Consider the following 13,362-nt stretch of genomic DNA (forward strand, 5'->3'; position numbering starts at 1 on the left):
ATGAATGAATAATAACTATAGTGTAGCACTTTGAGAGGCTTTGACAAGCCTGTAAAGCGCATTACAAGTGTAAGCCATTATTATTATTATCACAACAAAGAGTCGACACCTCCAATGGATAGTGAGCAGGATTTTTTTTTTCATTTGTACTACCAAAATTACTATGCAGCACTGCCAAATCCTGCACATATCACAGATTAAGGAAATAAAATGAGAACCAAGTTAATACAGAATAGTGGTCTCATGCTGGTAGTGGTGTAAATGGGGATTGATCATCTTGAAAATAAGTGATTAAAGCTTTTAAAAGCTCTAAAAACTCAATTTTGCAGAATAGGTCTGCTTTAATAACAAAAAAAAAAAGGCCTGTTTGCCAATAATCAAATTCTGGAAAAGAATCCAAACAGTTCTGAAACAGAACATGTAGAGAAATGTTCATGGAGATCAAGTTCCATTAGTTTGTTGATTGAGATGGAGGCAAATTCAACAGTTCATTGTTGTGTTCAGTTCAGTTTATGATTTGTAGTCAGAAGATAAATGCTGTTTTAACATGGTAGTGGCACTGTTCAGTTAAATCTTTCCCATCGCCTGTCCTCTGTCCCTTTGTCCTCCCTCTAACCACACATGGCTGTACTCTCTGTCCGCACCAGCTTGGCGTCTCTCTGGCCACAGCTCATCTCTGGAGTTGTCCTTCAGCCCATGTGTCGATTTCAGGGCTGTGATTGGGGACATGAGGATCAGGTTGGGTACTTTTGAATCACATGAAAAGAAGTGAATGGCTGAACTTTTCTGAAGTTTTCTTCAAGTGACAACTGAAACGGAAGGATGGATTTAATGATGCAAGTCTGGTTCTGCCCAGACCTACCATTTGACCGATCAGGTCGAAGGACACGTAATACCATTTTCTTTCTTTTCTTTTTTTTCAGTTTTTCTTTTTTTTTTCTTTTTCTTTAGTTTTTATTTTCTTTTTCTTTCACACTTAACATTGTGAATGAATTAGAGCATAGTGTTGACATTACATACATTTACATTTCTCTGCATTTTGCAATTACATAATATCTCCATTTTTAGACCTAGGTGCACTGCTGAATTTACTCTCCCTCATGAAAACAAAAGTTCAGCCGTCCTTACGCTCAACTACACAGGGACTCTCACCATTTTGCCTTTTACCAGTTAGTAACCCTAGATAGGAGTTTTACATAGTGGCTATTCGCTAAATAGCAGGGACTTCCACCCATCTGACTATTTACTAGCTAGTTACAATTAGAGGGGAATTTCACCCATGACTATTAGGTAGTTAGCCATAATGACCCCTACATCTCACTCTGGAGAATAAAGTCAAGTATGTCCCAGTACTAGATATTATATAAAGCAAAAAGTAGCACAACTAAACCCATGTTCATCTTTAAAATGCAGAGGGCTTATGGTGTAGAGGGAACTCCCATCTCCAATGTCCAGCTTGACAACAGATGAAGCAAGGTTCATTGGAAAATCTTCTCTTATTCTTTGGATGGGCTCTCCTCCCATATTTGTGTAACCCAGGTTAACATAGCGATCTTCAAAGTAAAAGTATGTTGATAAAAACAGTAATAAATGCTTTGATTAAAATGTCAATAAATATGTGATATGGTTAAAATTTATTAAAAAAGTGTATAATACTTTATTCCATACAAAAAGTATGTCAGAAGGTTAAAAATATGTAAATACATTTGTCTTTATACTTTTATTTTGAAATTCATGTAGCTGCCTGAGCCACGTGACTAGCAGGAGCCAACCAGATTGGAGAGGAGAGCCAAAAATGAGTCTAAAGTTGATAAAAGTTATATTTCTAAAATCAAAACGCAAGAAGAGAGTAATTTTGTTTTTCCAACCTGTCCCTGTGTGGAAACGTTTTGAGTTTTGTGATGAACGGGACTTGGTGAGTGTAAAATAAATGTATTTTATTTTACTTTATGCAATGTAACTATCTTTTCAAGCAAATGCAATGCAAAAACGGTGAAATGGTATTGTTTTATTGTTATGGGTGAAGTCACGTTGCATTTAAAGCTAAACTTTGCAAGTTCATTGCCCAGACTTGTCCCTGTCCCGTCTGCCATTGTGGCGACCGTGTGTTCTTAACAAGAATCAATTAAGACTAGAATTGTCTTTTTTTTTTTTTTTTAAACACTATCCTAGCAACGTATTTTGTGTACTTACACATGTTTTATGTTGTCTATGATAGGCTTTTAAAGTATGGTTTGAAAGAATCCAGCTAAATAAGAACTTTGGGAACCACGTGTGTGAAACAACAATAGTGAACCCTGTGCTTTCTACTGGACACTGCATATTTATTTGAAAGAGGCTTGATTCTGTGCAATAGAGAGTGATTCAGCCTTTTGCTGAATTCATTTTTGTTTTGTACAATTTTACCTTTTTATTTGATTGACCATAACGAACGGTTGTAAAAGGGTATTTTACAATTATGGTTATTCTTGGTTGGTTGTAAACAACAAAACAAAATGGGTCAAACTTAAAGGGTAACTGAGCAGAATTGAAAAGAACTAAATATGTTGTTGAGTTAACTCGACAATAAAATAGATAAGAGATAACTTAAACTAGAAATAACTAACTAAAAAGGTTGCAAGGTTGATTAATTTAGAAACTTAAACTGAAAGAAAATTCTTTAAATCAAAAGAAAGGTTTAAAGTAAAAAAAAAAAAGGGTTTAAGAAATTGATAAATTTAATTTAATGTTAATGTAGTCCATGTCTATGTCCAAAATGTTCAATACAAGCTGGCAATTTAAATTGGTATGTGGTTCTTCTTATTACTCAGGTTCTTCCAACAATTGCTCCAGTAGAATCTAGCCAAAATTCACTGGTCCATAGAAGAGTATTGCACACACTTACTTGTTATTCCCCTGTAGTTAACACTCTAAGGTGCTACATTTGCTCTACTTATGTGTTGGCTGATGAGTCTGTAGTTGTCTATAAAATTGCAAATGCAGTCGGTAATTTTCATTTTCATGTTGTTGGGTCTTATTGTACATACAACAGATACGATAGATATAGATATGATATAGATATGATAGGGCCCAGGCTGGCCCTGGCCACAGACTGGCAGCCTTTCGGCATCTCCCCCAATCCCCATCCCCGAGCATCTGAGTTCTGACTATTTATGCCCAAATGACAATCCTACATATATTTCAAAACAGAGTGACTTTTACTTCACACCCATAAGATAATGAACTTTTACACTTAAACAGGTAGAACAATGAGTTTCCTGTGTTTCCCCACATGTTATTGCCTGGTTTGGGTCTGAAAGACTGACATAGAACAAATGCTTTTAAAGACACAACATGAATATACTGTACTTAAATTTCTAGCAGAATCTTAAATGCTTTCTTATACCACTTTCCCATACCACTTTTGAGTGTCCAGATTTAATCTTTTCCTAGGAAACTGAATACAATTATGCTTATAGTTTTATCATTAATGAAATGTATGCTTATATTGTGTGTATGAGACTAACATGGTGTGATGGAAAACTACAAGCCGGTGTAACTAAAAAGTATAATTAAGTTGTAAAGTAACTGAACTGAGTGAAAAGTTGAAAGGTCAACAGATGTGTAACCTGAACTGAAAGATAAGAAAGGTCATGTCAATGTGGGGAGGGTAATAGAGGGTTGTTCTACTGATAAGCATCATAAGGAAATTGCTGAGGAATGTCAAGCTGTTAATAAAAGCCTGGTCTGAGAAGGAGGCATCAGAGAAGGCCTCATGGAAGCAGTCTGTGTAGTTTCTTCTCTGTGGTCCTTCCCTCTGATCAGAGTCAATGAAAGTCAAACACTTGTCTTGAGTCTTTTTGGGTAAAACAGCGAGTTTTCTTCACACAAACATTGAACCCTGAATAATGTATATCCCAAATAAGGAAAAAAATGTGTTACTCAGAGGAGACACACAAGAGTCAAATTTTCCTATTGATTACATTATACTCAGGACACACTGGAGGAGGTGTCCTGGTCTCTCAGCTGGCTTGGGAACGCCTTGGAGCTGGAGGACGTGTTTGAGATGAGGGAGGTCTGGGAGTTCCTGCCTACACTGCTGTCCCCATGACCCGGCCTCGGATAAGCGGAAGAAAATGGAAGGGTGGATGGAAGTTGAACCTGATCACTGCTATTGGTGACTAGACCCTAGAACTCACTGTCACAATGGGGTAATGGAGGACAGGGTGAAAATTGGTTTGTTCACACATAGACAAAACACTACACTACAAACTTCACTACAAACTCACTGCTTTTCAAATGCATCAAATATGCCTCAAGACACACAGCTTGCTATTCTGATTTGTTTTTTTCTAAATCATGTGATACAAGTACATTAGTAATTTAAAAAAAATGTATCCTCCGCAAACCAGGATGTACTACTGGTATGCTGTTGTTGTTAACGAGATTGCTGTGATAGCACTCCACTCTCTTATGAAAGGAGAGAAAAGATTCAAGGATTTGTGTGTAGAAAGGAATTTTGACCCATTCTCTAATTCAACCTGGATAGACTCAGACAGACAGAAAAGTATTAGGCTTTATTGAATGATGTATTGTTGGCACTCAGACTCGGCAGAAGACGTTGCCATGAAGGGCGTGGCCAGTGGCCAGGTGGTAGAGGTGAGGCTGAGTTTAAATGCCATAGTAACATTCCAGGCAATAGTATCATCATGGAGGCAGACGTATGGTACTCCCCTCACAAGAAATAATACATAATAGACATTTAAAATTCCTTATCCCAATATTACAGCAAATACTGGGTTTAACCACAAGACGAGATTATTTAAATACTTCTTGCAATTCTGCTGCCAAAATAAAACTATACATTTGTCACTTTGCATAGTTTTTACTGCACCAGTTGGAAATCTTGCATATCTCAAATATCTGCATCTGGTTTGGGATCAATGGATAATCATATAAGTTAATTATGTTTAACTCTGAGCTGGGAAGAAGGCGACAATTATTCCACGGATGAGGCCACCTTAAAATAAACTAAATTAAAACAAATTCATTATGCTTTTAAGAATCAGGCTAAATATAGAAAATGCAGTCAAATTGGGTTTTTACACAAGTTTGTCCCCTCCCTGAACCACCACCTTAACGTGGTAGAGGGGTTTAAGCACCCGAATGATCCTGGGAGCTATGTTGTCAGGGGCTCACCCATGGCAAACAGGTCCAGGGGGACGAGTCAGACTAAGAGCTAATCAGAAGCCTTCTATGATGAGTAAACGACCAAGGCCAGTTACGTCACCCCCACACTGGCGTTACCAGGGCCCCACCCTGGAGCCAGGCCTGGGGTAGGTGCTCTCCAGTGAGCACCTGGTGGCCAGGCCTTTTCCCACGGGGCCCAGCCGGGCTCAGCCCAAAAGGAGAGACGTGGGGCCATCCTCCCTTGGACCCAGCACCTGTGAGAGGAACCATGGAAGGCTGGTGCGAGGAGATCTGGGCGACAGTCGAAGGCAGGGGCCTCAACGACCGGATCTCCGGACATGGAGGGGACATAGAATGTCACCTCGCTGGGGGGGAAAGGAGGGAAAAGGGGAGAAAGTGTGGGAGGTAGAGCTTTACTGACTAGATATAGTTGACCTCACCTCCACACATAGCTTGGGCTCTGGAACTCAAATCCTTGAGAGGGGCTGGACATTTCTCTGGGGTTGCCCGTAGGGAGAGGCAGCGAGCTGGTGTGGGCTTGCTCATTGCCCCACAGTTCAGCCACCTCGTGTTGGAGTTTGTCAAGAGGACGAACGAGAGGGTCGCGTCCCTGCGCCTTTGGGTCAGGGACAAGTCTCTCACTGTTGTGTCGGCCTATGGGCCAAACAGCATTGCAGAGTACCTGGCCTTCTTGTAGTCCCTGGGAGGGGCACTAGACCGACCGGGTTCTCCTGGGGGACTTCAATGCCAATGTGAGTAACAACAGTGACACCTGGAGTGGGGTGATCGAGAAGAACAGCCTCTCTGATCTGAACCCGAGCAGTGTTCTGTTATTGGACTTCTGTGCTAGCCACAGCTTTTCCATAACGAACACCATGTTCGAACACTCATCTGGCGGGGCCCTCTGTCAGAGGGGTCTTCAACTTATACCTCCGGGAGAGCTTCTCCTAGATCCCGGGGGAAGCTGAGGACATGGATTCCGAGTGGGCCATGTTCTCTGCCTCTATTGGTGGTGAACACCGGAAATTAAGGATGCCATCACGCTGAAGCAGGAGTCCTATTGAGCCTTGTTGGCTTGTGGGGCTCCTGAGGCAGCTGACAAGTACCGGCGGGCCAAGTGAGCCATGGCTCATGCTGTTGCAGTGGCAAAAACTCAGGGTTGGGAGGAGTTCAAGGAGGCCATGGATAGGAACTATCGAAAGGCCTCATAGAAATTCTGGCAAACCATCCGGCTTCTCAAGAAGGTGAAGCACTGCTTCACCAACACTGTTCGCAGTGTGGGTGGAGAGCTGCTGACCTCGACTGGGGGTGTTGTCAGACAGTGGTAGGAATACTTTGAGGATCTCCTCAATCCCATCGTCACGTCTTCCGAGGAGGAAGCAGAGACTCGGAGGCGGACTTGTCCATCACCCTGGCTGAAGTCACCGAGGTGGTTAGCAAGCTCCTCGGTGGCAAGGTAGACGAGATCCGTCCTGAGTACCTTAAGTCTCTGGAAGTTGTGGGGCTGTGTTGGCCTCTGCAACATTGCGTGGCGGAATCCCACTCCTCAGCCTTCCTGCTAAGGTCTATTCCAGGGTACTGGAGAGGAGAATCCACTGGACTAGCTCTACACTCTCCATCTGGTGCTTGAGGGCTCATGGGAGTTTGCTCAACCAGTTCACATGTGCTTTGTGGATCTGGAGAAGGCATTCGACTGTGTCCCTCGCGGTGTCCTCCGAGAGTATGGGGTCCGGGGCTCTTTGCTAAGGGCTGTCTGGTCCCTGTATGACCGGAGCAGGAGCTGTGTTTGCATTGCCAGCAGTAAGTTAGACCTGTTCCCGGTGCATGTTGGACTCCACCAGGGCTGCCCTTTGTCACTGGTTCTGTTCATTGTTTTTATGGATAGAATTTCTAGGCACAATCAAGTGGCAGAGGGGTCTGGTTTGGGAACCACAGGATCTCATCACTGCTGTTTGCAGATGATGTTGTCCTGATGGCTTCTTCAAGCGGTGACCTGGAGCAGGCGTTGGGCAGTTTGCAGCCAAGTGTGAAGCGGCTGGGATGAGAATCAGCTCCTCCAAATCCGAGGCCATGGTTCTCGACCAGAAAAAGGTGGATCGCCCTCTTCGGGTGGCTGAGGACTCTCTGCCTCATGTGGAGGAGTTCAAGTATCTCGGGGTCTAGTTCACAAGTGAGGGACGGATGGAATGTGAGATTGACAGGCCAATCGATGCAGTGTCCGCAGTGATGCGGTCACTGTATTGGTCCATTGTGGCAAAGAAGGAGCAGAGCCGAAAGGCTAAGCTCTCGATTTACTGCTCAATCTACATTCCTACCCTCATGAGTCATGAGCTCTGGGTAATGACCGAAAGGACGAGATTACGGATACAAGCGGCTAAAATGGGCTTCCTCAGCAGGGTGGACTCCCTTAGAGATAGGGTGAGGAGCTCAGTCACACTGGAGGAGCTCGGACTAGAGCCACTGCTTCTCCACATTGAGACGAGCAGCTGAGCAGCTGAGCAGCTTTTTTTTTTTTTTTTTTTTTTTTTCAAGGTGTTTTGAAGATAGATGAGCATAGCTAGATAGAGGTTTAATGTTATATTTAAGAAACATTCCAGACAAAGCAAGGAGACAAGCAGGTGGCAAACCGTACAACAGAAAGTTACATAGTGCCCCTTTAAATAATCCTGTTTTGAACTGTAAAATACTGTTGAACCGTTAAATATTTCAAAACCATATCCATACACACTCACATTCAGTGTCTTGCGGACTGATGCAACACAGTAGAAACATTTTGCTCAATTGTATGGGAAAAAAATCAGGCACAGGACAGCTTAACAAGTTATTCCTTCAAATAGACTTGGTAATCATAAGTGAACCTGCAAAACTAAATGATATTAAAGCAGTCCTCATTGTTTACATGACTGGGATAATAGTTCATATATAGACCAAGGTAAAAAAAAGCGCTCCACAAGCCCACATATAGAGCATCACTGGAGCTTGCAAACAAATCAGGAAGGAGAAGGTCACTGTTGCCCATGGCAATACCTAGCCACGCAAAAGGCAATAGGCAGTAATAAAGGGCCACTTTGCTGCTACTGTGTGGGATAACTAGTCAACTAAAAGTTTCGTTTTAAACAGCCTAAGAAAAGGTCAGGTTATGCTAACTCAACTTGGACAAAATAATGGGGTGGTGCCAACAGCAGCTTCCGGAATATGGTGAATATGTCTTCTTGAAGCCACAAGTGCTGCCTAAGTCTATTACACTGTATGCTGCTGCTTCTACATCAATTCTACATTTTGAACTGTAATTTCACATTTGTTCTTTTCCTAATGAGTGAATTGTGCAATGCAATAAAGATGTGCCCTGTGTACAGAGATTGCTAATACATTGTCCTTAATTTGTTCTGGCAATTGTCACTTCCGCTGACATGTGATTAAAATACTAATTACCAGCGCTTCACAAATACCAAATCACTCATTAAAAATCCATAAGGCAATTATGTTTAACACAAATGATTTCAACATAATTTTCCCCATTAAGTGCATTAGCAATGGCATTTGTTCAAAATTTCACTTATCTCAGTTTAAGTTTGGTTGTTACTGGCAGCGATATCCATGTTGCCTGGAACCAGATGGATGATTTGGCTATGAATTTGACTCTGGGTAATAAAAAAAAAAGTCCAAATTGTGTCTTTATTTGCCATTGGATTAGTGGGGTGGTGGCCTAGGGGAGCTCAGTGGGGAGGATAAACAGTGCTATGTCCACAAAGTAAATGTGTTTGTGTGGTACGGGACACTTTGTATTAGCAGAGATGGCTGTGGTCTGCCAAAGATTCATTTACTTTTAAGTCAGGAGGCAGTTGACATTTTGGATTTGCTTTCATCAGAGAATGTGGAAATTTGCCTCTTTTCAGAATTGTTATCAAATAAAATCCCTGATCAAATGACTGAATTTTAATTAAGTGTAAAAAAAAAAAACAAACAACTTAAATATGAAATGACTGAAAATAAAAAAAAAGCTTTTGTCAGATACCCACACCCCTGAGATGGTGAAGGTTTTTCAATTCACTTTTGTATAGCTCAATACTGCAACAGCAGCCACTTCATTAAAAAAAAAAGAAAGAAAAGATGGATTTAATCCAACTGTGAATAATAAATGCTACCAATCATCATAGTAATTGCAGTGGTAGGAACAGTAGAAGTAGTAATAGTAATTTTACATTGCAGAGTTGTTAACAGTATGGAAAATCACATTCTAATCAATACTACTTTTAGTATCTAATAAACTAGATACAAAAAAAAAAAAAAAAAATCATATTCACTGGACAGAAATTAACCTTTCCTGAATATCTTTAGAATGATCTTGAACTGTATCAGAACAAGTATAAGACACATAGACTAGTATACACCCATGGATCACTATGAACCTACTGGACACTGAAGGATTACACAGATAAGACAAGATAAGACACATGAGAATAGAAAATAAAGTACTGCTATTTAATGTGAAAATCACATTCTATTGTCTACATAAAGAGTGTTTTTTTTTTTTTTATCATCTTCGCGGTATCAGAATCGGTATTGAGTATTAAGTCTGTTCGTTAGTATCAGAATCGAGTTGGAAATTTTAGTATCATAACAACACTAGTACATTGTCTCAGTATGAATGTTAATGAGTGATGGGTGGTGGTCAGAGGGGTCGATGGTGCATAATGCAAACTAAAGCTTTAAGTATGTTGAAGGCTGCATCTAAACAAAAGCATTTTTATTAGTATCATTATTAATCACCCAAACAAAATACGGTGGTAGTTTGATCTGCATTGTCATAGGGTAAGACACCTCATCTACTTTCACTCTTCCACCAAAAGGGCTTATACACAAATAAATTGCAAAATGTTGTAACAAAAGTATTGTTAAATATGCTACTGATACCCGGTGAGTTGTCTGTAGATTTGACATTACCAGCTTGTTACATCACACTGTTTCTCCCTTGATTATACTTTTGCAGATTTTTTTGGTATCTTAATTCATGATTAAATCGACACTGACTAACTCAGGGGTGGGCAAACATTTTGACACATGGGCCACACTGGGTTCTAAAATCTGACAGAAGGGCCAGCCCAGGATATATATACATGTATTTATTACATTAGAGATTTGTCCTGTAACATGTAGCAAAGCATGAATATGCAAGGCTCATTGCACAAATTGTTTTCCAAATGCATTCTTTTAAAAACTCGCCTTCAGAGAAAGGCTTGCTAGCGTTTGCTAATTTGAATGCCAGTAAAAAAAACTTGCCTTGGTACTTTGATTGGACTTCGGTGAAAAAATATTTTGCTGTCCACTCCGTATTAAACACTCAGCGCTCACTAGCCACTTTTATTTTCTTTGATAAGCTAATTTTGCAGAAGGGCTGGTATAGCAGAAGTGCATCATAATTTGGTCACATTTGGCGGGCCGAATTAATAAGCCCGTAGTTTGCCCACTCCTGGACTAACTGTTGCTACAAAGTAAATGCACAAACAAATGTATTAGTAGTACAGTGGTCCCTCATTTATCACTGGGGTTACCTTCTAAAAATAACCTGCCATAGGCAAAATCTGCGAAGTAGTCAGCTTTATTTTTTACAGATATCATATATGTTTTAAGGCTGTAAAACCCCTCACCACACAGTTTATACACTTATCTCAGACAGGGCTTAACATTTTCTCACATTTCTCTCTTTGTACGTATTTCTCAGTTCTTCTGACTGTGCCTCTTCGTCCTGGCGCCACTCTGCTGTCGTGTCAATCGAACACTTATGTAAATTTGGCTGAACGCATTCTGTGCGGGTTGAGGCCTGGTTTTGTGTTGTCCATTGGTGTTACTCATGTATTTTTGTTGAAGAGAAAATAACTTCCACTGGACTCCAATGTAAAAAGAGAGTTACAAAATTTTAACTCAGACCTTTTTTACAGAAGTAATCAAACCAAGTCATTCTCAAAAATAAACAATACTACGGTAAGAAAACCATTTGGCTCCGTCTTTATGCCCTGCCTCAACTCAGCACATTTCCCAAGTGTGTGCTCTTTTCCTCATGTGTGCTATCACTCTTAAAGTGACGGTAACATATTTAAGTAAAAGTTAAATAAATTTAAATAATAACAAGATATTTTAACATCAACATTAATGCAATAAAACAAGTGTAGTATTTATGTATATAAATCAAATATAAAATCTTTCAATATTAAATTATTCATATAAACATAAAACAGCATTTATAACAAAATATCAACACAAATTTGCATGCATTATTATATATGAATTAAACTTGGCTCCCACACATTCTGTGCTGTACGGGACACACGGCATGGACATCAATCGACAGTGGTCTTCAGTCCCTTGGTCGGTCAGGACGCAGAGCACAATGCACATTCGTACACTGTAAAATAGCATGTAGAATTGCACTGGAAAAATCTGTGAAACAGTGAGACCGCAAAGGGTGAACCGCGATATAGCGAGGGACCACTGTATACGTTTTATCCTTCTGGTCAGTACATGTTTCTTCTGACTGTAGCGGCGGATTTGAACCCCTCCCCTTTTCCTCTGCTGTCATCCTCAGATGCAGTTCTTTGACAGAGTGTCCCCTGTGTGTTCATTCAGTCATTATGTTTGCACTGCACCTCCCTTAAGCTGTAGAATGACCTAGAGAACAGTCACAATGCAGTGGAGTACCATATGAACACAACTGTTGGCCAGTTTTAGGGAGTAACTAAATACTTATAATCTTATTTTCTCTTCATATACCAGTCATATTTTTCTGACACAGTCCTATTCCCTGTTTTAGATCAAGGTGTCACATCTTAGCTTATTATTAGAATTACTACTATTACTACTACTACTACTCTTACTACTACTACCACTACTACTGCTATTACTACTCATATTACTACTGCTACTGCCTCTACTACTACTGCTACTACTACTATTACTACTTTACTTCTACTTTTGCCTCTAATACTACTACAGCTAGCTACCAAGCAGCTACAAACTTTAGTAAACATCCAAGGAGAGTGCCATTGTTAGGTTCGGGCACCTTTTTATTCCCCCGTGCTTCTCAATTTCCTTCTCAGTTTTCTCAGTTTTAATTCATAAGATGTTATTCCTAATTTTTTCTGTATATTTTTGTTAGTTTAATTTAGTTAGTAGTTAGTTATTTTAGTATATACAATTTTATTATTATTTTGGTTTGGTCCTCGTCTGGTTGTTTTGGTTTTGCTCTGGAGGTTTTAAATAGTGTGATCCTGGCGTGCTCCACCGGTCTCCGCTCCCTTGCGTCAGAGCGTGCACATACTCCACGCACTCTGGGTCTGCCGCTGCTCTCTGCCGGTGTCTCCATGGTGTCTCCGTATAGCTTTTGTTAGCCTAGCTTCTTTTGTTTGGCCTGGTAAATCTAGATGTCCTGTTTTGGTTTTTTTTTGTTGTTTTTTTTCAATGCAGAGGAAGTTAATTGGTTGTTTTTTTCACTAGGGTCGGGGGCAGCGGTGTGCTGGCAGCTCCTTGGGCTCTGTATAGGGTTGGCCTGTCCAACGCACCATCCTTGTTTTACATTGGCCGGCTCACCATGGTCTTTTTCCTTTGTTACTTTGTTGTTGTTGTTTTTTTCGGGCACAGGGTTTGATAAGGATTTTTTTTCCTCCCAGCCGCTTTCCAACTTAACAAGAACCAGAAGTTATGAAAAATAATAAACAGTTTTGAACCCTTACTCCTGTTCTCTGTGTCCTTTCTATGTGCAATATGTTTTGATCATATCTTTGTGTTGTAACAGCCATTCAAGACTAAAACCCAATTTTAATTATAGTTGAGATGAATAGTACTTAATATATTTCCTTTGTCTCTTCCAGTTGCCACACAGACCTGGACAAAGGTGACAGCGCTGTGAAGTACACTCTGTCGGGGAAGGTGCAGGTTCTATCTTCACCATAGACCAGACGACGGGGGACATCCATGCCTTACGCAGCCTAGATCGAGAGGAAAGACCCTACTACACCCTCCGAGCTCAGGCCGTGGACCTCAACACCAACAGACCCCTGGAGCCTGAGTCCGAGTTTGTCATCAAAGTACAGGACATCAACGACAATGAACCCAAGTTCCTAGAGGGGCCTTACACTGCAACTGTGCCAGAAATGTCACCAGTGGGTAAGTGCAGCAAAGATACTGCTTAGAAATGTA

The 13,362-nt window shown here is 40.7% G+C and overlaps 1 protein-coding gene across 1 annotated transcript in view; it reads left to right on the plus strand.

The window, feature by feature from the left end:
• Positions 1-13,362, plus strand: part of LOC117388170 (cadherin-12-like) — a 281,473-nt gene that overhangs the window by 56,158 nt on the left and 211,953 nt on the right. Inside the window, 2 exon segments of the mRNA XM_033985644.2 lie at positions 13,038-13,087; positions 13,090-13,329. Of these exon segments, the coding sequence (XP_033841535.2) occupies positions 13,038-13,087; positions 13,090-13,329 (290 nt within the window).

The sequence above is a fragment of the Periophthalmus magnuspinnatus genome, chromosome 20 (genome assembly GCF_009829125.3).
Source record: "Periophthalmus magnuspinnatus isolate fPerMag1 chromosome 20, fPerMag1.2.pri, whole genome shotgun sequence".
NCBI classification, from domain to species: Eukaryota; Metazoa; Chordata; class Actinopteri; order Gobiiformes; family Gobiidae; genus Periophthalmus; species Periophthalmus magnuspinnatus.